Genomic DNA, 24,604 nt, shown 5'->3' with positions numbered 1-24,604 from the left:
GCTACAACAACATCCCTGTGTATTGGCTCTATTTCTGCCAGCTTCAGAAATTAATACTGAAATGTATAAAATGTTGCATTTTCCAATGGTATATATATATTTTAATGAAACCAAGATAAAGCATAAAAGTTCACATTTCAATGAGGTTTTTCTACCTGCTACTGACTGCAGTTGATGTAAAGCAAGTTACATTTTTATTTCTCCAGACAGAATTTCTTTAGAGCTGGTTGGCATGTGCAGACAAGAAACCACTGTGAGGTTTTGGGGTTGGAAGCGCTGTGAAGGACAAGAATCAAGCCACAGAGTCCAGGCCTGTCTCTGCAGGCCAGGACCATCTCCAGCCCTGCAGCCGGCATCAAGCTTGGGGAGGTGGGGTGGGAGTGGGGCGGGCACACCAGGACATATGATGCAAACAGCATCCGGTGATGCAAGATCTCCCTGCATTACTTTGCGGTGTTTCTCATGCATCCCACTGTGGCTGACCAGTCAAGCAGTAGTTAGAACCTGTTTGCACACGAGGGTCCCTAAAGCAGAGACTTTTCTGCAAAATCTCCAACTGCAACGCATCCTGAGAGGACTGAGGCACAGAACTGTGCCCCCACAATTGACAGCAACTGGCAGTAAAATGATGGCTCCTGAATTCACCCACGTCAGGTCAGGTCAGTAGAACAGGTGGCGCATTTCCCCATTTCCCCTTTCCTTGCAGGCAGATAAAGTGTTAAAGGAGCTCTGGCTGTGTGGCACACTGGTCAGGGCGAGGAGGGCCAATGCTTGTCAATGAGCATTCACTCTCTACTGGTTGCCACTTATTTTCACCACGGATCCCTGAGAGCCCTCCACCCCTACACTGGGATGACATGACGAAAGACAGTGGGGAAAAAGACTATTTTGATACAGCACTAAGAGATACTCATCATTACATTCTCCTGAATCACAGCCGAATGATTTGGAGAGGTTTTACTGCACCCTCAAGCCATGAGGTTGAGACAGCTTCTAATTTCCAGTTCACCAACCAGTGTTGAAACACCACGCAGTCAGACAAAAAGCTATTCTTCAACTTCACTTTGAAAATACAGAAAACTCTCCCACCTTTGAATACCAAGAATCCAAATTTTCATGATTCATAATTCAGTTAGATGGAGGCTTTTTCAGGACCTTGTAAGACTGTTGGCAGAGATCCCTAAATGCTCTGACCTTCCTACCACCCCAGCCCAGGACCGATTGACCTAGGAGAGAAGGTACAGGAAGCTCCCCATGTTCTGTCATGTCGCCTCTACAGCCTGCCTTCCTAGAATGAGACTTTTATGTAATTTGTGGTTTCTTTTCTGCTGCTCGGAATAAAAGGAGTTTGGTTCCTAGGCATTCAAATACAAGAAAGTCTACTGTGCCACTTTTTCTGTCTCTTAGAAAAAAGGACAAAAAACCCCCCGAACAAACCTGGCAACTACATGAGGATGTGTAGGAAGGATTTCTGCAGGTAATTAAGCCTCGTATCGCTGAAGCCTGGAGTGCATCACACACCGACAATCTTGAAACGCACCGCGAGAACTGCTCAAGTGTGTTCCGCTTTCACACTTACCTGACCGTGGGATGGAAGTGCCGGGTAAGCCATGGGCTGGCTCATCACTCCCTTCTGCTTCATGAGAAGCATGCGTTTCTGGTCCTCACTCAGGTGGGCCCTGGGGGCCTGGAGCTGCGGGGGTGGCTGCGGCTGCGGCTGCGGCGGCGGCGGCGGCGGCTGGATGTAGGGCATCAGGGGGGTTTTGCTGGGGTTGGCCATCGGTGGTGTCATCCTCTGACTCAAGTCTGCGTTAAAATGGGTCAGAGGCTTAGTGTTGCCATAAGTCAGAATATTGTGCTGTTTGTTTAAGGAGTTTGTACCCAAGTTATTTGGCTGCTGATTGAGCATATTCATGTGGTTCTGAGGGAGGTAGTTATTCATTGTCGTCTTCTGCAGGTTGTTTGCCATTGGAGGCACTATGGGGTTTTGGTTGTTAAAGGCTTGGGGGTACATCAGCGGGCTATTTGGTTTTTCCGCAGTGAAAGCTGCCCCGTATGGACTGGAGGGAGGCCCTAAGGGAGACCAACTTGACGTCTGATTTGAGTGCTGCTGCTGCTGCTGCTGCTGCTTCTGCTGCATGAGTTTGGCCCTTTGCTGTTGCTGCGCCGCCATCTGCTTGAGCTGCTCTGCTGGCGACAGGTCGGAGCCAGGCCCGGCCACGGGGCCCGACCCCGAACCAGCCCCCGTCACTGCTGCCGCCGGATTAAGGAGATAACCATTTCCTGGCCGAGGGGGAGCTTGGCTTGGAGTATGGGCTTGGTTTGGAGTTTGAGGGGACTGGACTGCACAGTTTGCCGGTGAGCTGGCGGGGTTTGGAGCTGCGGGAGTGCTGGCAACAGAAGGTAAACTGGTGGCCGTGGAGACAGTAGAAAAGGGAGGACCAGAAGAAGACGGCCTGGCCTGGGGAGACCCCATGGAAACATGTGTGAAAGGAGAGTGACATGGGTCACTCTTCACGCTGGTGCTCTCCTGGGACAGGGGGGTCTCCGTCGCTGGCTGTGAGAATTCTGGCTCCTTCTTCTCTTCAAAGTCTTCGTTGAACAGGTCCTGTATGTCATCTTCAGGAACCGTGTTGGCCAGTTCATCTATCAGTTCTTGCCACTCCTGATCATTCAGGTTAATGTCCGAGAACAGCTTGTTCTGATTTGAAAGAGATGTTTCTGATGTGTCTATGCAAGTAGGGTCATCTAGAGGTTCTTGTTTGAGGTCCTTGCTCTGCAAGATGGTGAAGCTATCCTCCAGGTCACTACAACCATTAACAGGAAGTTTAATCTCTGGGAGCCTCCCATTCTTACTGAGATCTTCCAGAAGCCCAGGAGTGTGCGTCCCACTATTCTGCAAGGGCAAAGAAGGCTTCAGGTCAAGTTGGTGAAGAGGAGAAGCTGAAGGCAGTGGCATGTTGGGCAAGCTGTTGATGGTTTCCAGCCCCGTAGGAATGTCCTTTCGTATTCGCTTGCTAGTTGGAGAAAAACTCCCATCGCAAGCACCATTCTGCTGGTCTCCATTAAGTGGTGATCGGGCTCCTTCCAACTTCCTTTTCACAGTCTCCTGGAGCTGGAAAAGAAATGGAAAAGAATGACTAAACTTCCAAGGCATAGTTTACTCTTTAAGCATGGTTGTGTGCATGGCTATGAACTAATTTTTAAGTGGTTTAGAACACATCAGAAAGTTACACTTCAAATTTCAAAGTTGGCTGGGCTTCAATTCAAACTCTATAGGAAAAGATTTTATCCAAAAGCAGAACTCGCATGGCTAAGAGATAGAAAGCAACTAAAGATTCGAGGGTGGAACAAAGGAAAAAAATCAGTTAAGGCAATACTTCTCTTATAGGGGAGAATCATCTATTATTATTTTCCAAATGAATACAACCATGAGATGTGGACCAAAATGTGTCATATTTAAGAAAGATGTTAATATCTATCTTAAATTCTTGTCACATCTTAATTGAGAACATCAAGAAATTAAATCAACAATATTCTAAAGAACACTAAAAATCCTCTAAGAATATAGAATTTAACACATTTACTGAATAGCATAGAAATGAAGATTAATGGTTAATGGAACCTGAAATTTCCTTTTGGTTCATATTTTACTTGACCTCCCAGCACTTAGTGATACAGTAGCCTGCTCTGTTCTAAACAACTGTATTTATGTTCCTACGTGACTGAAGTATTGTACACCAGAAATTGACACAACATTGTAAACTGAATGTACTTCCATAAAAATATATTAAAATAAAATAAAAGCACACTTCCACTGGTTTCAATGATAATTGGTTTCAATGATATCCCACTTTCCTAGATTTCCTTCTTTCTCTCCATCTGCACTCGCTCTCTCTCATGTATTCCTCTTTTGTTCCCCTAAATGATGGGATTCTTCATCATTTGGTCTTCAGCATTTTTCCCCTGCCCACTCTACATGCCTGCCTAGATGATTTCATCCATTACAACAGCTTTAACTACCTTCTTGAGGCTGATGCACCCACAACAACATGCCCAGCCCAGCCTTCCCTGCTGAGTTCCACTAACTCTGCCATTCTCTTCCCTTGATGTTTCACGGGCATCTAAAACTCAACATGTCTCAACTTTGAGCTAATTATCTTTTCACCAATTGTCCCTCTCTCAGGATCTGCCTGGTTACCCAAAATGGAAACCTAAGCATTCTTCTTGAAATGTCTCACATCACAATCACCACATCATATGGATTCTGCATCCAAAACATTCTCTCATATGCCTGCTTATCTCCAACCTCACTGCTACCATCCTAGTCCAGGGCAATCTTGTCTCTTGCTAGATTGTTGCAGCAGTCTTCTAAAAGGTCTCTGCCTTGCCTCCACTCATCCATCCATTCACTCTCTATCTATTTTAGTCATTGTTTTGCTCTCTATCAATCTATTCTCTGTACGGCCACCTCCTTCAAAAATTATATTGCCCTTCCTGAAATTGAAGATGGTCCAAATAAACACAAAGATATCCTATGCTCTTGGATTAGAAGAATTAATATTGTTAAAATGGCCATACTGCCCAAAGCAATCTATAGATTTAATGCAATCCCCATCAAAATACCCATGACATTTTTCACAGAACTAGAACAAATCCTAAAATTCACACGGAACCATAAAAGACCCAAAATTGCTAAAGCAATTTTGAAAAAAAAAGAACAGAGCTGGAGGCATCACTCTCCCAGAATTTAGACTACACTACAAAGCTACAGTATTCAAAACAGCATGGTACCGACACATAGGATCAGTGGAACAGAATAGAGAGCCCAAGAATAAACCCATGCACCCATGGTCAATTTATGACAAAGGAGGTAAGACTACACAAGGGAGAAAAGACAGTCTCTTCAACAAGTGGTGCTGGGAAAACTGGTCAGCTGCATGTAAAACATTGACATTAGAGCATTTCCTCACATTATATGCAAAAATAAACTTAAAATGGATTAAAGACCTAAATGTAAGACCTGAAACCATAAATCTCCTAGAAGAGAATATAGACAGAGCACTCTTTGACATAAATCATAGTAATTTTTGTATGTGTCTCCTAGGCAAAAGAAATAAAAGCAAAAATAAACACATGGGACCTAATTAAACTTAAAGGTTTTTGCACAGCAAAATAAACCACTGAAACAATGAAAAGACAACCTACAAAATTAGGAGAAAATATTTGTAAATGATATGACTGACAAAGGGTTAGTATCCAAAATATGTAAACAGTGTACACAACTCAGTATCAAAAAAACAAACAACATAATCAAAAAATAAGCAGGAGACCTGAATAGAAATTTTCCAAAGAAGGCATACAAATGGCTGATGGGCACCTGAAAAGATGCGCAACATCACTAATTATTATAGAAATGCAAATCAAAGCCACAATAAGATATCACCTCATACTTGTCAGAATGGCTATTATCAAAAAGTCTATGAATAACAAATGTTGGAGAAGATGTGGAGAAAAGGGAACTCTTGTAGACTCTTGGTGGAACTGTAAATTGGTGGAGCCACTATGGAAAATAGTATGGAGGTTCCTCAAAGAACTAAAAATAGAACTACCATATGATCCAGCAATTCCACTCCTGGGTATATATCCAGAAAAAATGAAAACACTAATTCAAAAAGATACCTCCCCCCAACCAATGTTCACAGCAGTACTATTTATAGTAGCCAAGCTATGGAAGCAACCCAAATGCCCATTAATAGATGAATGGATTAAGAAGATGTTGTATATGTATATATGTATATACACACACACACACAAAATGAAACATTATTCAGCCATAAAAATGAATGAAACCTTGTCATTTGTAGCAATGTTATTGGACCTAAACAATATTATGCTTTGTGAAATAAGTCAGAGAAAGACAAATACTGTATATTATCACTTATATGTGAAATCTAAAAAAATAATACAAATGAAATATATGCAAAACAGACTCACAGACATAGAAGACAAACTAGTGGTTACTAATGGGGAGAGGGAAGGAGGGAGGGGCAAATTAGGGGTATGTGATTAAGAGATACAAACTACAATATATAAAATAGATAAGCTATTTTAGCTATTTTATATATATAAATAGATACAGCCATTATCTTATAATAATTTTTCATGGATTATAATCTGTAAAAATACTGAATCACTATGCTGTATACCTGAAAATAATATACTATAAATCAATTATACTTCAATAATAGATATGTATTTATCTATATGTTATTACCCTTCCTGTTTATAACCATGCAATGATTTCCACTGTCTTTAGATTAAGATCCAAACTACTTCACCTGGCTCCTGTTCATCATTCTAGGCTCATTTTCATGCCTCTCTGCTGAGCATCAACTCCCCAGGCCCTGCCAAACATTTTCTATCAACTCTCCTGAAACTCCTTCAGTTTCTTAAATGTGCTAAGCTTCCTTCTGCCTCTATGCCACTGTAATGTTGTTTTCTTTCCTTGGAACATACTCGTCTCCCTCCCTCTCCCCCTCCCCTGGTAACAGCTACTCATCCTCCAGGTTGTATCTTAGATTTCACTTCCTCTAGGAAATCTCCTTTCAACTCACATCCTTTCCCCAAACCAACTCCATTAGGCACCTCCTCTGCCCCACCTACACTGGGTTAGAAATCTTGGAGTAAGTTTTTCCAAGCAACATCAACTTCCCCATCATAGCTTCTGCCATCCTTTGGGGCAACTGCTTAAGTGTCTGTTTAGCAAGCTCTAAGGTGGCAGGGGCTATGGCTGACTTGCTTACTGTGTATCCAGGGCTGCATCCAGTGTTCAGGTTCCTAGCACTGGTTAATAGATGGTGGAAAACTGAATGATTCTATTGTCTAATTCACAGAGGCTGAAGGAGGTGAGTTTGGATCAGAGCAGGAGGCAACTCCACTGACCACAGGGAATGCCTGACTTTGAGATTCTACATTCCTGGTAATGGGATCTCTAACCCTGGAGAGTGTTGTGCCCACTTAAATGGACTCATCTTAAAAGTCCAGTTAAGAAAAGTCTTGCTAACACTATGGATCTATTAAGTCCAAACCTAATTCATCTGTCTGCCCCCTTCCTTTCTTTCAGAAAGGGCTAATTCCTAGGGCCCCAGTTGAAAGAGGTTGACATAGGGGAGGTCCTGATGAACTGCTTGCTGGATGGTGACAAAGGGAAGACGAGGTTGGGTTAGATGGAGGTTTCAGCAGCTTTACAGAGTTGAAGGCACAGGGTAGAGTGACATGGTGGGAAGGGGAGGCAGAACAGCCCCCTACTCGTGCACTCACCTATTCTTGGCAGATGTGCTGCGTATCACAGAGCGCGGAAGAGAGGCGCGGGCTCCCTCTGACCCTGCACTTCCGCACTCACACGCAGACCTGCTAAGGCTCCGGAAGAGCCCTACATACAGTAAACCCAATCCGGAGATGACGTGGGGGATTTACTGCTATCCTCTCATAAGTCGAGCATTCTATTTCAAAACTAAACAGAAAAGGTCCTTAAGTAAAGACCCAGTCTAACCCTTGTTCCTAAATCTTATATTTTTAATCACAACACCAAACATTCTGCAGTCACTTGGCAGAAGCCCCTGAATTGCTGAAAACAAGGCTCTAGCCAGGACACACTGGAATTTGACTTCAAAGAAGATACTGGCTCAATCCATCCTATTAGGTAAAAACTGCTAGAAAATTACCTTATTTATTGAATAAACCAGGAAACTGTGGTTCTGATCATAGGTACGGCAGATACTTGAATGTAGCTCCAACACACAGTGGCAAGTTCAGATATCACAGCTTCAGGGTCTAAAGGAAATAAGGTTTGGGGCCCTTGGCACCTCCTGAAGGGATGTTAACCTTAAAAAAGTAAGCACTTGTCTTAAAAATGAACCCGACTTTATTTTATAAAGTACAAATCCACAACTCTGTTCCAGGTCGTGAAATGGATGGGGCAGAGATGGAGAAAGACAATGCTCTATTTGTTCTTCTGGAAAACAGTGGTGGCCAAGACCATGGAGACAGACAGGTCTGACTGGGAACCCCAAGTCCCACCTCTTACCCACAGAGCAGGCCTCCATGGGTGAGGCAGTACAGAGCAGGAACCCAGACACAGGCGGACAGCCCTGGGGCTAGGAGGCCTGAGTTCAAACCCAGACCCCCCACCTAAGGGTTAATACATATAAATGCTGTCTGATGCTTAATAAATGTTAGCTACGACACCATCCAGTAGATAGTTATTTACATGAAGGTAGGGATTTTTCTGTTTTTTTCACTACTGGTCCCCTAGTAGCTCACAGTAGACACTCGATAAATACATGTTGAATGAATGAATCCTGGAAAATGTATTTAAACTCTCTTAAGCTTTGGTTCCTTATCTGCAAAATGGGTTAACAATATCTAGCTCATACAGTTACTGTGAGGATGAACTTAAATGAAATAGCACGGAAAGCACTTAGCTTCAGGCCTGGGATCTAGTAAGCACCAACTAAGCCTTAGCTTACTCTATTTTTAAAATACAGTGACACCAATAGTCACACTGTACCCAAGATAGATGAGTTTCTGGATCTCTAAAATACAAATAGATAAAGTGATCATATTTCTGTTCCCTAGCCTGCAAAAGCCTAATGTTTTCCAAGCATCTTGCGTGGTTTTTTAAATATGAACAACAAAAATCATATTTGCAATTCAAGTCTGAGTCCAAGTGCTAATGCATTCGTGTCCTAGATTGTACAACAGACTGGATTGTTGAGGCTCAAAGCAAATCTACTTCCAGGCTGCGACCTGAATGGAGCTACTGACTGCTTCCTTTTCCTTGAGGGCTGAGAGTTCTCCACTGCTGGCCCTTTTAACCCCAATCTTGACATATATTTAACATGTCAGCACTGGGAATACAAGAACGACATCACTGAAGGCACACTGAAGCCCTGTTATAGTTTCTGTTTGTGTCCAAAATAGCAGAGCAATCTTAGCATCCCTCCCGTGTCCCATCCTCCTTTGCTAGATGGCAAGGTGGTCTGAGAATCTAACTTTCTCCTATGTCCCTCCTGGGAGAGAGGAGGAGGGTGGGCGGGAAAAGGGGAGAAGGTGGAGTAACTCGCCAGCACTCTGCTCAGTGAGCAGAGAAAGGCTGATTGCACGGGAAATGTCCTTGGGACTCTCCATCCTCCCAAGGACTCCCGTCAGGGTCTCTTCCCAAATGGCCTTATTCTAGGAAGTCCCTGGCCTTCCTGCCTCACAAAGCTGGAGCCTCTTAGTATGATTTGTGCTTTCGTGGAAGAGTCACAGGAACTCTTGACCGAGCATTAGCTTCCTTGTTCTGGTATCATTACCATCACATATAAATGTTTTCTCCCATTAAGGGACGCTGTGGGCCCGGAGCTTAAGTCTGCTGCGCATACACTGCCTGTGACAATGGGGGCAGCTCTCCTGTGTCAAGGGCTCTGAAGGAAACAATCCCTCCTGCACAGTAGCTCCAGCGTGAGTCTCTCCTCTACCGTATGGCTTGATGGCTTGTGTTTCTGTGAACTGTTGGGTGAGTGTGTGTGTGTGTGAGAGAGAGACAGAGACAGAGACAGAGACAGAGAGACTGGCTGAGAGGCAGAAACAACATGTGAGGCAAGTAGAGACACAATGGTTTGGGAGGGGTGATATGACACCCAGACCAGTAGTAATAAGAAGAGCTGTGCCTTTGGGGTAATAAAGTACTTTCACACAGAATCATTATTTTATCCTCTTAGCAAACCTCTGGGGCAGGTCATGTGCTGGTCTGATGGTTCTACAGAGGAAAGGGCAGTATTTTGGAGGAGGTGGAGTGGGGAGGGGTGGACGACACCCATAGCAAGGAGGAACGTGGCTAAGGTGAGTAGGTCTCTGCCGACACAGAAGGGCCCCATCCCCAATAGAGTCCAAGGGGTCCCCTGGGCCAGTGTGTCCATAATCAAGATACTCGTTTTTCCTTTAGATTTTTAGCAGTTTTAGTAAAGTTAAAAATAAAAAGCTCTTATTGCCTTCTCCGTGACTTTGCATAAAATTGGGCAGGATCAGGGAGCTTGGAATGAAGATGATGATCCTACTATTAAAATAATGAAGATTTTAGGATGGAAGATATTGGGATAACTATCAAGATTCCTGTCTCTTACTCTTACTGATTCTAAAAGGTGGGTAGGTTTTATTATAACCACCTTACAGAGGAGGAAATTTAGGCATAGTGAGATTAAGCCTCAGATAACAGAGCTGGGAGTGGGATGGGGTGGCTCAACCTGGATTCAAATTCAGACTCAGGTCTGACTACATAGCCCACAATTTCCCCTCATGCAGACGGTGAAGTCCTGCCTTCATCAATGGCCCTGGGCTCCAATGCTCATCATGGTCATGTTCTTTCAGACTGTTTTCAGGAATCATCCTTGATTCCACCCTCTCCCCACCACCCATACTCAGTTAAACCTCAAAGGCTATCTGTTCTCATTATGAATGGATTTCATTCTCATCCTTCCAACCCAACCCAGCACCTCAGTTCAGATAATCAACACTTCTGTCATGATTTCCGCAGCAGCTCCTGACGAGCCTCTCTGCTCCAGTCTTGACTCTTTCTTCTACCTATTCTCTGCACCGTGGCTGTGGTTTTCTTGATAAAATGTGAACTCCTCCCCCTCTTCCGGAGCTATCCGCTGTCTTCAGCATCACCAAAGTCCCACACCCAAGCCCTGCACAACTTGGTCCTCATCCCTGCTTACCTCTCTGGTCTTAGCTCTCACCTCCAAACTTCTTCCCCTCCACTGGCCCTCCAACACCAATCAACTCTAAACCTTCAGCTACACGTAATTATTTGTAGCTCTCAGGACACACTGTTCTGAGTCTTTGCATGTGTTATACTCTCACCAACTTCTTCACTTGACCAATTCTATGTGTCCATCAGGATTCAGTTGAAACAGTATGTTCGATGCAGTCTCTCTTAACAGCCCCTCCCCATACCTCCTAATCTTGGAGACCCCTCTGTGTGCTCCCATGGCATCCTAACATCCTATCACAACTGTTTCCTTTTCCTTCAGGTGATTGTTCGAATGAATGAATACTAAAAAGATTTCTCAAATAACCACACTCGGTTATGTAACAGATCCCCAAGCAGGCACTTGAGAATGTTGGCCTGTCTAGTGTTTTAATGATAATTGAGTAAATGTACAATTTGTTTTGGCTATTTTAAAATGCTGGAAATGGCTGGTAGACTGTCCCCTCCTTAATAGTTTTGAGGACTCTAAGGGTCCAGGAAGCCTATGCTGAGAACAACTCGAGAGAATTATGAAGAGAATCATGGAGAAGCAGAGTGAAACTGAAACTCAGACTTTATATAACATCACCAAGGTCACATGTTTTGTCAACCATGTGAACCCAACATGTTGGGTATTTTCATAGTTGAATTTTAAATTTCCTTACAAAGGTTTCAAGGGGTTTTCACCTGCCAAAGCACCCTCTCCAACCAAATGCACTTCCTTCACCAAACATTAGAAACACAATTACTTCTCAAGACTTGAAGACGAATTGGAATCTCAGCTTACAGATGCTATAACTAATTTAGAAGCTCGCAGAGAATAAATATTTTGGTCATTTTGATCTGCTCTGGTCAAACCAGAAGATGATTCACTGAATCAATTTTCAAGTGGTTATTTTCTTGTCATTCTACCAACAGATAATAGGCATATGAACATATGGAAAAATTTGACTTGCTTATTTAATATATTTGATGAGTGACCCCGAATACTCATGTGCTAGATATTTTAATTAGTAGAATATGAATAGTGTGCAAAACATTTCCAGAACTGTCTTTGAGATTTAAGCACCCTTAGAATAAGGATCTTTTGAGGTTTATTTAAAGGTTCAGTTTTCTAGACCAGTGATTATCCAACTTTAAAGTGACTTGGGAAGCTGTTAAAAATGCAGATTTCTTGGTCCCACTTCCACAGTTTGATTTAGTAACTAAAGGTGGGGCCCAGATTGGGACACAGGCTGATGACACAAGAAAGATAACAAAAACCTCAGATTCCTCTGAGGTAGTTGGTCCAGTGTCCCTAGTTTTCAGAAATTCTAATCTAGACTCATAATTCTTTTGGAGTTCCAACATTCTGAAGTTGTTGGTTTGGTTAAAAAAATACACACAAACTCAATTGTCAATATAAAATGCTTCCGAGTTAATTGGTCATACTCTGGGACAGCTCATAAACAGGACTAAAAAAACAATGCTCTCAGTTGAGATATTTCAAAGCTCAGACTATCAAGAATTCTGCAGAAGCCTTTTGCATTTCTACAAGATTTGACATGAAAATGTTTGTTTTTTATATTTTAGGTTTCTCTGAGTAGGGTCATAGCCTAGATCATTTTCTCCCTCCACATCATATTCTTACTTTAATTTTCATTCCTCATGAACTGAGGGCGCGCTGTATGCCTGTGTGTCAGGTGCAAAGGGATGGATTCATTCCCAAGAACAAAGACCACAACAGGAAGTGAGCACATGTGACATATATTGTCAAAAGGTGAATATGTTTGTTTTAAGGGGGTCTACAGGAAAAGTAGAGCAACACAAAAGAAAAAGAGAAAGTTTATCACGACTCCTGAAATCTGCCTCGTCAGCCTTACACACTCCTAACATTAGTTTAGAGACAAAACAATTTTATTATGTAATGAAAGGCACATGAATTTAAAAATACACACATGAACACACACATTTCCCTGAGAGCCAAGAATCTAAAACCTCTACATGTGACCATCCCAGAATACAGCTTCTCTGGACCTAGTCTGTAGGAAATTCTGGGGCTCTGGAGGGGATGTCAGTCAAAAATCTCTGTTCTGAAAGCCTCCAGGAAGAAAAGGATCACCTTAAAATGGGCCTTGCCACCTAGTAAGCATCTGAGAGGCCCAAGGGGATGCTGGATACTGCTGAGCCCCTAGCCCAAAGGAACAGGACCATTCAGAACATTTTGGGAGACTTTGAGTTTATTTTTAGAAATGACTATGATCTTTTTCCTTTTTTGCTATGAGTCAGATTTAAAATTCTATTCCCAAGTAGTCTTCGGTGTGTATACACGAGAGTGGTGGTTCCTCTTTTCAGTATTTGGAAGGTGGATACCCACTCAATTCCAGCTGTGAGCCACCAAGGGAAGGAACTCTTTAAAAGCCTTTTAAATCTTTTTTGTGTGTGGCTGAATTTTTAGGCATGCTTTTATCCTTTAGTTATGCCTAAAGTGCACCGACTAAATCCACAACAACACATTTAGAATGGATCAAAAAACACCAGGAGCAGTGGCAGTCAATGCCCTGGACGTTTTGAAATGCTTCAGTCCCAAGATCTCACATCCCTGTATTTCCAAACACATAAATGTTCATAGAGGCTCTTGGCTTTCTCTCAATTGAATGAATAAATTCTATTCTCATCACAAGTCACAGGAATTCTGTGTACTCTTTTTTTAATATATATTAAAAATTTTGTTTGTTTCGGGAGAGGTACTTAGGTGCATTTATTTATTTATTTTAAATGGAGGTACTGGGGATTGAACTCAGGACTTTGTGCATGCTAGATGTGCACTCTACCACTGAGCTATACTCTTCCACCCCGTGTACTCTTTATATCTGAAGTAATAAAATTTTTTCACAGGCTCCATATAGTTCAAATGGGCGTTTCCATGAAATTATTAACTACTCATTAAAAATGAGACTGTTATCTCTGTAAATGCCTAGCTTCTATGACTTTCAAATTCTCCTCACATAGTTTTCAGTAGAAAACTCTAAACTTCCAAGTCTTTATTAGAGAATTTGGTTCACTGCTTACTAAATGTTTCAAGATATTATTGTTATTTGATATTCTAATTGGCTGAGAGCTTAGGATGTAAGATCAAGCTAAATGCTTTATCTGTATTCACTTAGTGAATCTTCACAATACCCCTATGATGGATGAGGAATGGGCTCAGAGAGGGTAGTCATTTGTCCCAGGGTACACAGCAGAGCCCTGCTTTGTGCTGCCTGCCCCTCAAATATGTGTTCTCACCTACTGTGTTCTTCTGCCTCTGATGACTCCTATCCTGATCAAACACCAGCAAACCTTGCTGCGAAATTCTGGGAAGTGTTCTAGACATCTGGGTCGTGACGGTCTAAGCAGGATGTGTTCATGTTTTTGAGTTAGATCTGCCTGACTCACAGGAAAGCTCCGCACTCCTCCAAGAGTAAAGATGTTACTCTGCAAATTTAGCATGTGTTTGAGAAGTGATGAGAGCTGCAGCCCTGAAAACTTCAGTAGGGAGCAGATGTGTGCGTCCTGGTGGCAGCTTCCTTCACTCAGTAGCTTTCTGTAGGAAAAGCTCCACGGAGATTTGTAGTTGCTGTCAGAATTCCACAACCTGAACCTTGAGCTGCTCTGTCTTTTCAGATACATAAACACATGCGTGCGAGCGCACATACACACACACTCTCTCTCTCACACACACATTACACTGCATTTATTTTTAAGGATAAGAAACAATTTCCCGAGGAATATCTCCCACTGGAAGTCATGCATACATTATCTAGTCAAACCTGCTTGTATTCATGACCTTGTATTAAATCTGAAATTCCTAATGGGATTTTATTTAGAGCTGAGCTGCGAAGAGATGACGGCCAAGGAGGTTGGTGAGAAAGAAGGGAAAAACCATAGGGAGGTAAAGGGCCAATGAAAAGATCAGATCTTATCTGCACCACTCACAGCTGGAGACACACCGACAACACAGACCAGAGAACAGGCGTGTTAGAACGAAGCAGGAGGTTTCAACCTGCTCATTTTCTGGGAGGCGGGGGGAGAAATACTTCAGGGAGGCTGAGTACTTTTCGCTCCCTTGGGTAGGAATCAAGAATATTTTTATTTCACTGTTTACTCAACATGTCCCTTCTTTTTAACGAGAAATCCTTCTTTTTGTTTCCAGCCCCTTCCAGGAGGGCCTCCAAGGCACTGAAGTCCTGCACACGCTGCTTACAGGATGCAAACAGCCCACAGCACCTGGGCCTGACACTGCTTTTGAATAAAATCCCAGCCTGGGTTTATCTCCCTTTGGAAAACAGAAGTATAGAAATAAGATCGTCCAGTCTATAAAAAGCCTCTAGTTTCCCTCAAAGAGGTCAGACCTTGTTCTTCCTTGTGAGTTGAAGTTTACATAAAGCAAAGCTAAGAGCTACCTCCTGGAAGGGAATTCATCTCTCTCTCACACACACACACTCACATACCATCTCAGGGAGCAAACAGGACGTTATTCTGATTTCTGGACGGCATCTGACTCTCACATCTCTGTTTCTGAGCAGATTTTTACCCCAAAGTTGAAAGCTACAGGACTCGCCTTCATTTGCCAGCCAATTGAGCACCATTATTTACATGTCTTTAGAGTGACTTTGTGCCCAAATATGAGACAAGGCAGAAGGAGAGGATTTTTCTCTTCAGGATGAATCACCCGTGCGTGATGACATCCACACGTAGGCAGGTGCTTTCTCACATTCAGGCCAATGTGGGTATGACTTAACCAGCTCTGAGAATGTTCCAGCGAGCAGCGGCACGCGGGGCACCATGCCCTGGATCCACAAAACAGCAGAGCTCCGGAGGCCGTCGGCAGAGCTTTCCTCTGTGGGGAGAAGCTGCCCAGCCTCATCCCACCAGCTGAAATTCATTTTTCAAAAGAAATTAGACCGAGGTACTGTTGTTATAGCAACAGAGTCGCTTACACAGCCTCTTCCCACAGCCTCACTCTGGCTCCATGGGCAGCGATTTCTGTGACGCACAAGGAGTGACCAAGGCTGATCCTGGGTGGACCCTTTCTTTGCCCTTTAAGGAGCATAAACCTAAATCCTCTACATCCAATCTGAAGCCCAAAGACCAGACTTTCGTGTCCTGCAGAGTTCTCCCAGCCCTGAAAGTCGAGCAGTGAAGATCAGAGAAAAACCTTTGCATCTGATGTTTCCATCTCTTGGGTAGGAACTGGACACATGGCCACTGAATTTCCTGGGGGTTAACCAAGTATGAGCCACTGCAGACTGCTAATTTCCAGTGAGTTTGGTCATGTTGGCCATCACCATCACATTCTGAAGGGCCTACGTACCTTAGTCCTCTGGGATTTTATTCTTGCGGGTGTGGAACTCCCAATATAATAGCCCACTCCAACCCCTGGAAACAACAATCAACTCCTCCTCTGGGATTTTATTCTTGGGGGTGTGGAACTCCCAATATAATAGCCCACTCCAACCCCTGGAAACAACAATCAACTCCAAAATGCCCCTTTCTTGACGAAAATGACTTATTACTGAATGTTTATAGTAAATAACCTTTCAAAGGAGACAGCAACATAGTAGTCTACATTCACCCCAGGGGTACCCCAAGGTGGTAAAAACCTATGAAGTCGGTGCTTATGATGAATGTGAACCGTATCCCCCCAAATTCATATGTGGGTGCTCTAACCCCCAACAGCTCAGAATGTGAGGGTATCTGGAATAGGATCTTTAGTGAAGTCCTGCAGGTGGGCCCTCATCCAATCTGACTGGTGCCCTTCTTTTAAGAAGAAGAAATTAGGACACAGATACACACAGAAGGAAGACCATGTGAAGACACAGGGAGAAGATGGCCACGGACAAGCCAAGGAGAGAGACCTCAGCAGAAACCAACCGTGCTGACACCTTGATCTTGGACTTCTGGTCTCCAGACCTGTGAGGAGATGGATTCCTGATGTTTAAGCCTTCAGTCTGTGTGCTACTTTGTGATGGCAGCCCAAGCACACTAATGCAACTAATCTGATTTAAACGTATCTCTGTCCTCTCAGTGTCTTACACAGGTTAGGTGCTCAATCACTATTTTAAAGGAATATCTTGCACGGATGTGTTCATGCTTTGATTCAACTAACGGAACACCTACAGGGTGCCAGGTTCCAGATCAGGCACCAGGGACGTGACAGTGAACAAGTTTTGGTTTCTGACCTCGAGAACCTTCTGAGTGAAGGGGAAAGAAACAGATGAGCAAGGACAAGGTAGTTGGATGTAGACGCCTGAGCTGTGGAAACACCACAGAGGGGCATTTCCTCAGTCCAGATGAGATAAGGCTTCCTGGGGGGACTGATATGTAAGCTGAGACTTGAAGGATGGATTCATAGTGAGGAGAAGACACCAAAGGAGAAGAAAGCCTGGCTTCTAAGTGAAACTTAAGAAGCTGTGTCAAGGGGGAAGCACTGAGAAATGAGGCTGGAGAAGGCAGAGCGACATAGATCATGGAGAGCTTGTCTGCCGTGGTAAGATGTTTGGACTTTCCCCAGAAGGTCTTTAGAGACCCTGGAGGAAAAAGAGTCCCTTTGCAATGCTAACTTCCAATTTCATAGTGATAGACATTGGTTGCAAAAGGTAAGGTGTTTGAAGTGATCTGTATTAGTTTGCTAGGGCTACCATGACAAAATACCACAGACTGGGAGGCTTAAACCACAGAAATGTATTTTCTCACAGCTCTGGAGGCTGGAGGTTCAAGACCAAGGAGTTGGCAGTTTTGGTTTCTCCTGGGGCCTCTCTCCTTGGCGTGCAGATGGCCACCTTCTCACTGTGACCTTTTCTCCATGTGTGTGTGTATCCCTGGTGTCTTCCTGTGTGTTCAAATTTTCTCTTCTTAGAAGGACACCAGTCAGATTGGATTAAGGCCAATCTTAACAGCCTCATTTTTTAACTTCCTCACCTTTTAAAGGCCCTATCTCCAAATACAGTCCCGTTTCAACAGCTGAATTTTGGGAGAGGACACAATTCAGACCATAACATGATCCAATATCATTCCCTGCATGGCTGATTAAGCAAATAGCTAAAGTTATTCCTAACTTATAAATCAATACAGCACAGACTTATCTGAGGCAAGTAGCTGGACAGTTGCTATTTGATACACAGCTTAACAAGAGTTGTTTTTGTTTTTTTTTAAAGCATTTGTCTCCCAATTGTAATGCCAAGTTCAAAAACCACTTCATATTTGCCCCTGAACTATTAGCAAAGAGGTGTAGTCAGAGATGACACCAAGCAAAGCCTCAGAAGTAGCCTGTCATGATTTAGAAGACTCTGAATGGTGACGTTTGCTTTCTGAAGCTTAGTAAATGTTACTTTCCACTGATAATCCATCTGACCTCGGGGAGATGCACTGAGGGAAAAACCAAGGCACAGAGAGTGGGGCCACAACCTAATTCAGGGAAAGAACAAGGAATGAGAGTCAGAATTTCCTGCTCCAGCCCAATGCCCTGTGCAATCAATCACTTTGCTTGTAACAGATCCAGAGTTTGTCAACTTGCTGTTCAAATTGTGGTGCATTGTAAATGTACTGTAACGATATAGAGTCAAAAGTATGTATTTCACTGGTTTTATCTTTCTTACCTAGCCATCCAGATATCATTTATGTGGTTTCCATTATAATGCTACAGTTAAGTTTGCATAATATTTTCTGTAACCACCTACTTTTGCATGGTTATGGCTCTCTGAAACTCCACTGGGACAGAATGTTTTTCACCTTGCTCTCAGTTTCAAAATAAAATTTTTTTAGTAACAACCAGTGATGACTTTAGGGATATTTTGAAGTTATGTGAATGCAAAAGAAAGGATTGTTTTTTTCACTGCAATGAATATTTTCTTACCCTTTGTCCAATCAAACACCACAAATCAAAAAGAGCTGAACATAAAGTCATCAAACAAGGCAATGTAATAGATTTCACTGAAGACTGCCCACACTGCCTGATTTAACTAAATGAGGTTTGCATTCAGATGCTTATCAGTATTTAAAAATACCTTCAGTGCATACACAACAGAAAACGTCAGGAACTTGAAAAGCAAAACTACGCATGTGGCATTTCCAGATCTCACTAAAGCACAACAACTAAACAAACTTAATTATGTGATCGAGCAGCAGTGACTTAACCTCTCTGGACCTTCGTTTCCTCAATTACAAAAGGAGAGGGCTGGGCCACCTGATCTCCAAGGCTTGTTTCACTCTGTTTGGTCTCTGGATTCAAATCAATGACTCACTTTCAAAATCACCCTGGAAGGCACTGTTAACTCAGAAGGGTAGCTTTATTTGGCAGGTGGTTACTGAGTAACTAAGGGCCTCATTTTAAGTCAGAGAGGAAGAATTCATTACATCCTTCTGCAAAGGTCTCTTGGCTTTAGTAAATTTGAAAGAAAAATTACACTGAATCCTAATCACAAGGGTCTTAAAAAAAAAAAAAAAAGGAAACCCAAGTGTGTAAATTACATGGTTCATTTAAAAGAATTTCTCACTTTAGGATGGTCTGCTTGGTGTCAGGTGCTGGGCTGGGTGCAGAAGATGGGAAAGATGCCTAAGATCGCTGCTTTCAAGGAAATTTAGAGCCTGTGCACTTTTTCCTTTTGTTCCTAAGTATCTATGGGGAAATGTTCCCATTACGCTTAGCACTTGTCTGATGTAGACAACAGTGATGTTCCATTCTGGCCACCATAACTAGGCTAAGCTGGCTAATTAACAGAACGGAGCGTGGTTGCTTCTCCACCTCCACATGAGTGATTTTGAATAAATGGCCTTAAATTCCATAAAAAAGCTAAATGTGCCAGTTGAGTAATTGCACCAGGTTGCAAGTAAGAGTTGTCCACCTTTTCTGGGCATGGATTATCATGTATTTCACCAAGAAGATGAAGATAGGTGTGGGCTTACAGTCATGGGCTCCGGATCCTAGAATCAATTCTCTCATGTCCAAGCTGTGTGTTCTCTGCAAGTCAGATGACTATTTTCTACCTCCATTTTTGCCTGGACAAAATAATCTCTAAAATCCCTTACAGATCTAACAGCCTAGAATTTTAATCTCTCTAGGTCAATTAGGATAGAATTGGAAGATGCATCAATTGACATTTTAGGTCTCTTCTTAACTTTGTGGTTCTTTTCTAAAATATGTAACTAGTTCCTAAACTTAAAAGAATGAAAAAGTTTGCTACTATTGCTGTTTCTATGCATTGTGTAGTAAGACATGATTAATTCAATTCCTGCTAATTTTGCCTTTAGCTGTAGCTTCACTAAGGACCAACCTGATATTTATCCTTATATACAAAAAAGAGAGCTTAATTTCCTCTAAAGATCAGGAACAAGACAAGAATGTCCACTCTTGCCACTTCTATTCAACATAGTTTGGAAGTCCTAGCCACAGCAATCAGAGAAGAAAAAGAAATGAATCAAAATCAGAAAAGAAACTGTCAACCTTTCACTGTTTGCAGATGACAAGATACTATACACAGAAAATTCTAAAGATGCTCCCAGAAAACTACTAGAGCTCATCAATGAATTCAGTTTAAATTGCAGGATACAAAATTAATATACAGAAATCAGTTGCATTTCTATACACTAACAACAAAATAGCAGAAAAAGAAATTAAGGAAACAATCTCATTTACCATTGCATCAAAAAGAATAAAGTACCTAGGAATAAACCTACCTAAGGAGGCAAAAGACCTGTACTCTTAAAACTATAAGATACTGATGAAAGAAACTGAAGACAACACAAACAGATGGAAAGATATACTGTGTTCTTGGACTGGAAGAATCAATACTGTTAAAATGGCCATACTACCCAAAGGCAATATACAGATTCAATGCAATCTCTATTAAGTTATCAATGGCATCTTTCACAGACCTGGAACAAAAATTTTTTTAATTTGTATGGAAACACAAAACACCCCAAGTAGCCAAAACAGTCTTGAGAGAGAACAGAGCAGGAAGGATCACAGTCCCTGACTTCAGCCTAGACTGCAAAGCTTCAGTAATCAAAACAGTATGGTACTGGCACAAAAACAGACACATAGATCAATGGAACAGGATAGAAAGTCCAGAAATAAACCCATGCACTTACTCTTAATTAATCTACGACAAAGGAGGCAAGAATATACAATGGAGAAAAGACAGTTTTTTTCAGTGAGTGGTGCTGGGAAAACTGGACAGCTACATGTAAAAGACTGAAATTAGAACATTCTCTAAAACCATATACAAAAATAAACTCAAAATGCATTAAAGACCTAAATGTAAGACCTGAAGCCATAAAACTCCCAGGGGAAAACATAGGCAGAACACTCTTTGACATAAGTCACGGCAATAATTTTTTGGATCCATCTCCTAGAGTAATGGAAATAAAAGCAAAATAAACAAATGGGACCTAAGTAAACTTAAAAGCTTTTGCATAGCAAAGGAAACCATAAATAAAATGAAAAGACACCTACAGAATGGGAGAAAATATTTGCAAATGCTGCAACCAACAAGGGATTAATTTCCAAAATATACAAACAGCTCATATAGCTTAATATCAAAAAAACCCAAACCATGCAATAAAAAAATGGGCAGAAGATCTAAATAGACATTTCTTCAAAGAAGACACAGATGGCCAATAAGCACATGAAAAGATGCTCAACATCGTTAATTATTAGAGAAATGCAATTGAAACTACAATGAGGTTATCACCTCACACCAGTCAGAATGGCCATCATTAAAATGTTTACAATAATAAATGCTGGAGAGGGTGTGAAGAAATGAGAACCCTCCTACACTGCTGGTTGTAATGTAAATTGGTGCAGCCACTATGGAGAACTGTATGGAGGCTCCTTAAAAAAAAATAACGGTTGCCATATGATCCGGCAATCCCACTCCTAGGCATGTATCTGGAGAAAACTACAATTTGAAAAGATACACACACCGCAATGTGCACCCCATAGTGGCACTATTTACAACAGCCAAGACGTGGAAGCCACCTAAATGTCCATCGGCAGATGACTGGATAAATAAGTTGTGGTATGTTTACATAATGGAATACTACTCAGCCATAAAAAGAATAAAATAACATTTACAGCAACATGGATGGACCTACAGATTATGAATTAAGTGAAGTAAGTCACAAAGACAAATATATGGTATCACTTATATGTAGAATCAAAAAAAGATACAAATGAACTTATTTACAAATCAGAAACAGACTCACAGACATAGAAAACAAACTATGGTTACAAAGGGGAAAGTGGGGTGGAGGGAGGGATAAATTAGGAGTCTGAGATTAGCAGATACACACTACTATACATAAAACAGATAAACAAGGTCCTACTGTACAGCACAGGGAACTATATTCAGTATCTTGCAATAAATTATAAAGAAAAAGAATCTGAAAAAAATATATATGTAACTGAATCATCGTGCTCTACACCTGAAACTAACATAACATTGTAAATCAACCATACTTCATTAAAAAAGAGAGAGAGCTTACTATGTAAAAGAATAGGAATAATAAAGATTACAAGGGGAATGCTAACTTAAGACAGAAATGGGTCTCACAGACTCAAGGACTCAAGAGACAAATTTAAATAAATGATTGATACATGTATTATGATTCCTTCTCATATATTAATTAAAGTAGTTGCCAAGGATGTTTATTTACTAACAGTTTAATAGTCTAGTTTGAATTGCAGTTGTTACTTTTAAATACATCACAGGTAGTACATATTTACTACTATACGTCAATGCTGATTTTTCTCAATTCAGGCAGCATTTTGCCCAAATTAGTTTAAATTAGGGAGAGTCTATTGTATTCATGAACTCCTCCTCTAAATGGCAGAAATGATGACTATAAAATTCGTCTTAGGTTTGTTGGAGATCTGCAACTTACCTTTTAGTCTGAGACTCGTAAAGAATGAACATGGCATGATTAATGGCCATTACTGATTTCTTACAGCTGTAACTTATCAGAATATGTATACTCTAATACTGTACCCATGGTAATTATCTCATTACTATGAAGTGTCACAGAAATGCATTATGCGAAGCACACGTTGAATCACATCGAGCAATTTCTTTTTATGTTTAAAACCCAGAAGCTTATTGTCTCTAATAGTTGGAGCTTTGCATGGGAATTGGGGGCCTTCCTAGAGAGTTGGGGGCTTTGCAGGGGATTGGGGGCTTAGCATGGGAGTCATGCATGTTAGCTGGAGTCCCTGGGCTGGAGTTTAACCAGCTTTGTGACTCTGGTCACTCTTCAACTTTTCTGCACCTTAATTTCTAATTTGAAAATGGGCATACTTGTGTGTGACCCCTACTATACCTCATGGAAAGGATTAAGCAGATTAAGTTTATAAAACAGTTGGTCACTGGGATGAAAGGCAGTAAGGAAATTACTCAGCACACTGCAGTGGTGCCTTCTTCAACTGCATGAATATTTAATGAACAGGTACACTCAATACTTGACATGTCTATGGAGCTTTTCATGCAAAGCGTCTTAAGATCACTTAAAGAAATGCATGGCAACAATTATCAGAGATCTGGGAAGCATCAGTTCATTGGCTAGAGAGGGTAGAGACAAAGAAGCTTTGTTTCTAACATCAGAGTGTTCAAAAGTAGTGCTATATCCAAATCCAGTTAGCTCACAGACCTGAAGATAGGGCTTTGGAAATTAGGTTATGTTTGAGAGTCATCCATCCATACCTATGAGGTGGCTGAAATAACGTGAGTGCAAAAATTCCCAAAGCAAATGAACACATGGTTGGAGGTGGGCCCTTTTAATTAGATGAGAGAAGAAACAGTATCAGTGAGAGATTAAAATAAAACATCATCAAGAAAGTAGGACAAAACAAAGAAGAACAGTTTGTGGTCAGACTTGTCATGTCAGTTGCAGCTTTCAAATGAGCACTAACGGACCATTAAATTAGTATCAGGGTAATTCAGTGGGCATCTAGGAGAAGGTTTCTCTAGGAAACCCAGCAGCATCAACAGCACCAGGGAACTTGTTGGAAATGTAGATTCTTGGCTGGGTCCCCACACTTCTGGAATCAGAAACCCTGAGGGTGGGGCCCAGACTCTGTGTTTTAACCAGCCCTCTAAGTGACTCTCCTGAGGTTGAGAATTCTTGTTCAAGAACAGTGCTGCTGGTCCAACAGAACTTCTTGAGATGATGGGAATGTTCTGTATCCACATCATCCAGCACATTAGCCTCTAGCTGCAGGCAGCTGTTGAGTACTTGAAATGTGGCTACTGCTACTGAGGAACCAACTTTTAAATTTCACTAAGTTTAATTAAATTTAAAATAGCTACATGCAACTAGCGGTTACTCTATTGGATGGCAAAGTTCTAGAATTCTGCTGTAAATGGATGCCAGGTTTTTGGTCAGTAAGAGAAGCAAATAGTGAAGAATGGAGATGCTGGGTGTGACATCTTCTCTAGAAGAAATCTTGTTTGGAAAAGCAGGAGGGAAAAGGCTTATATGTGAGGAGGTGAGGTCAAGGTTTTTCTGGAAAAGGAAGTCCTGAGTGGCTTTGAAGGTGAGAGAAATCAGGGAGCAGGAGAAGTGGAGGCTAAGGAAGGAGGGACACAGAAAAAATTGCATTGGAGATGTCTACTTGTGGTAAAATACTCACAACATTAAATTTACCACCTATTCATTTTAAAGTGTACAGTTCAGCAGTATTAAGTATGTTCACATCATTCTACAATCATCTCCATCATCCATCCCCAGAACTCTTTTCATCTTGCAAAACTGAAACTGTATATCCATTATACAGTAACTCCTTATCTGCCCCTC

General features: G+C 41.8%; 1 protein-coding gene across 3 annotated transcripts in view; it reads right to left on the bottom strand.

The window, feature by feature from the left end:
• MAML3 (mastermind like transcriptional coactivator 3) overlaps window positions 1-24,604 on the bottom strand; it is a 391,239-nt gene that overhangs the window by 153,575 nt on the left and 213,060 nt on the right. For all 3 annotated transcript variants that reach the window (XM_074378302.1, XM_074378307.1, XM_074378308.1), the window contains exon 2: window positions 1,580-3,115. In XM_074378302.1, coding sequence (XP_074234403.1) covers window positions 1,580-3,115 — 1,536 coding nt within the window. The remainder of the gene's footprint in view (window positions 1-1,579; window positions 3,116-24,604) is intronic.

Source organism: Camelus bactrianus, chromosome 2 (assembly GCF_048773025.1).
Source record: "Camelus bactrianus isolate YW-2024 breed Bactrian camel chromosome 2, ASM4877302v1, whole genome shotgun sequence".
Lineage (NCBI taxonomy): Eukaryota > Metazoa > Chordata > Mammalia > Artiodactyla > Camelidae > Camelus > Camelus bactrianus.
Note: the sequence above shows the minus strand (reverse complement) of the source record. Positions and strands in the feature narration are given on the sequence as shown.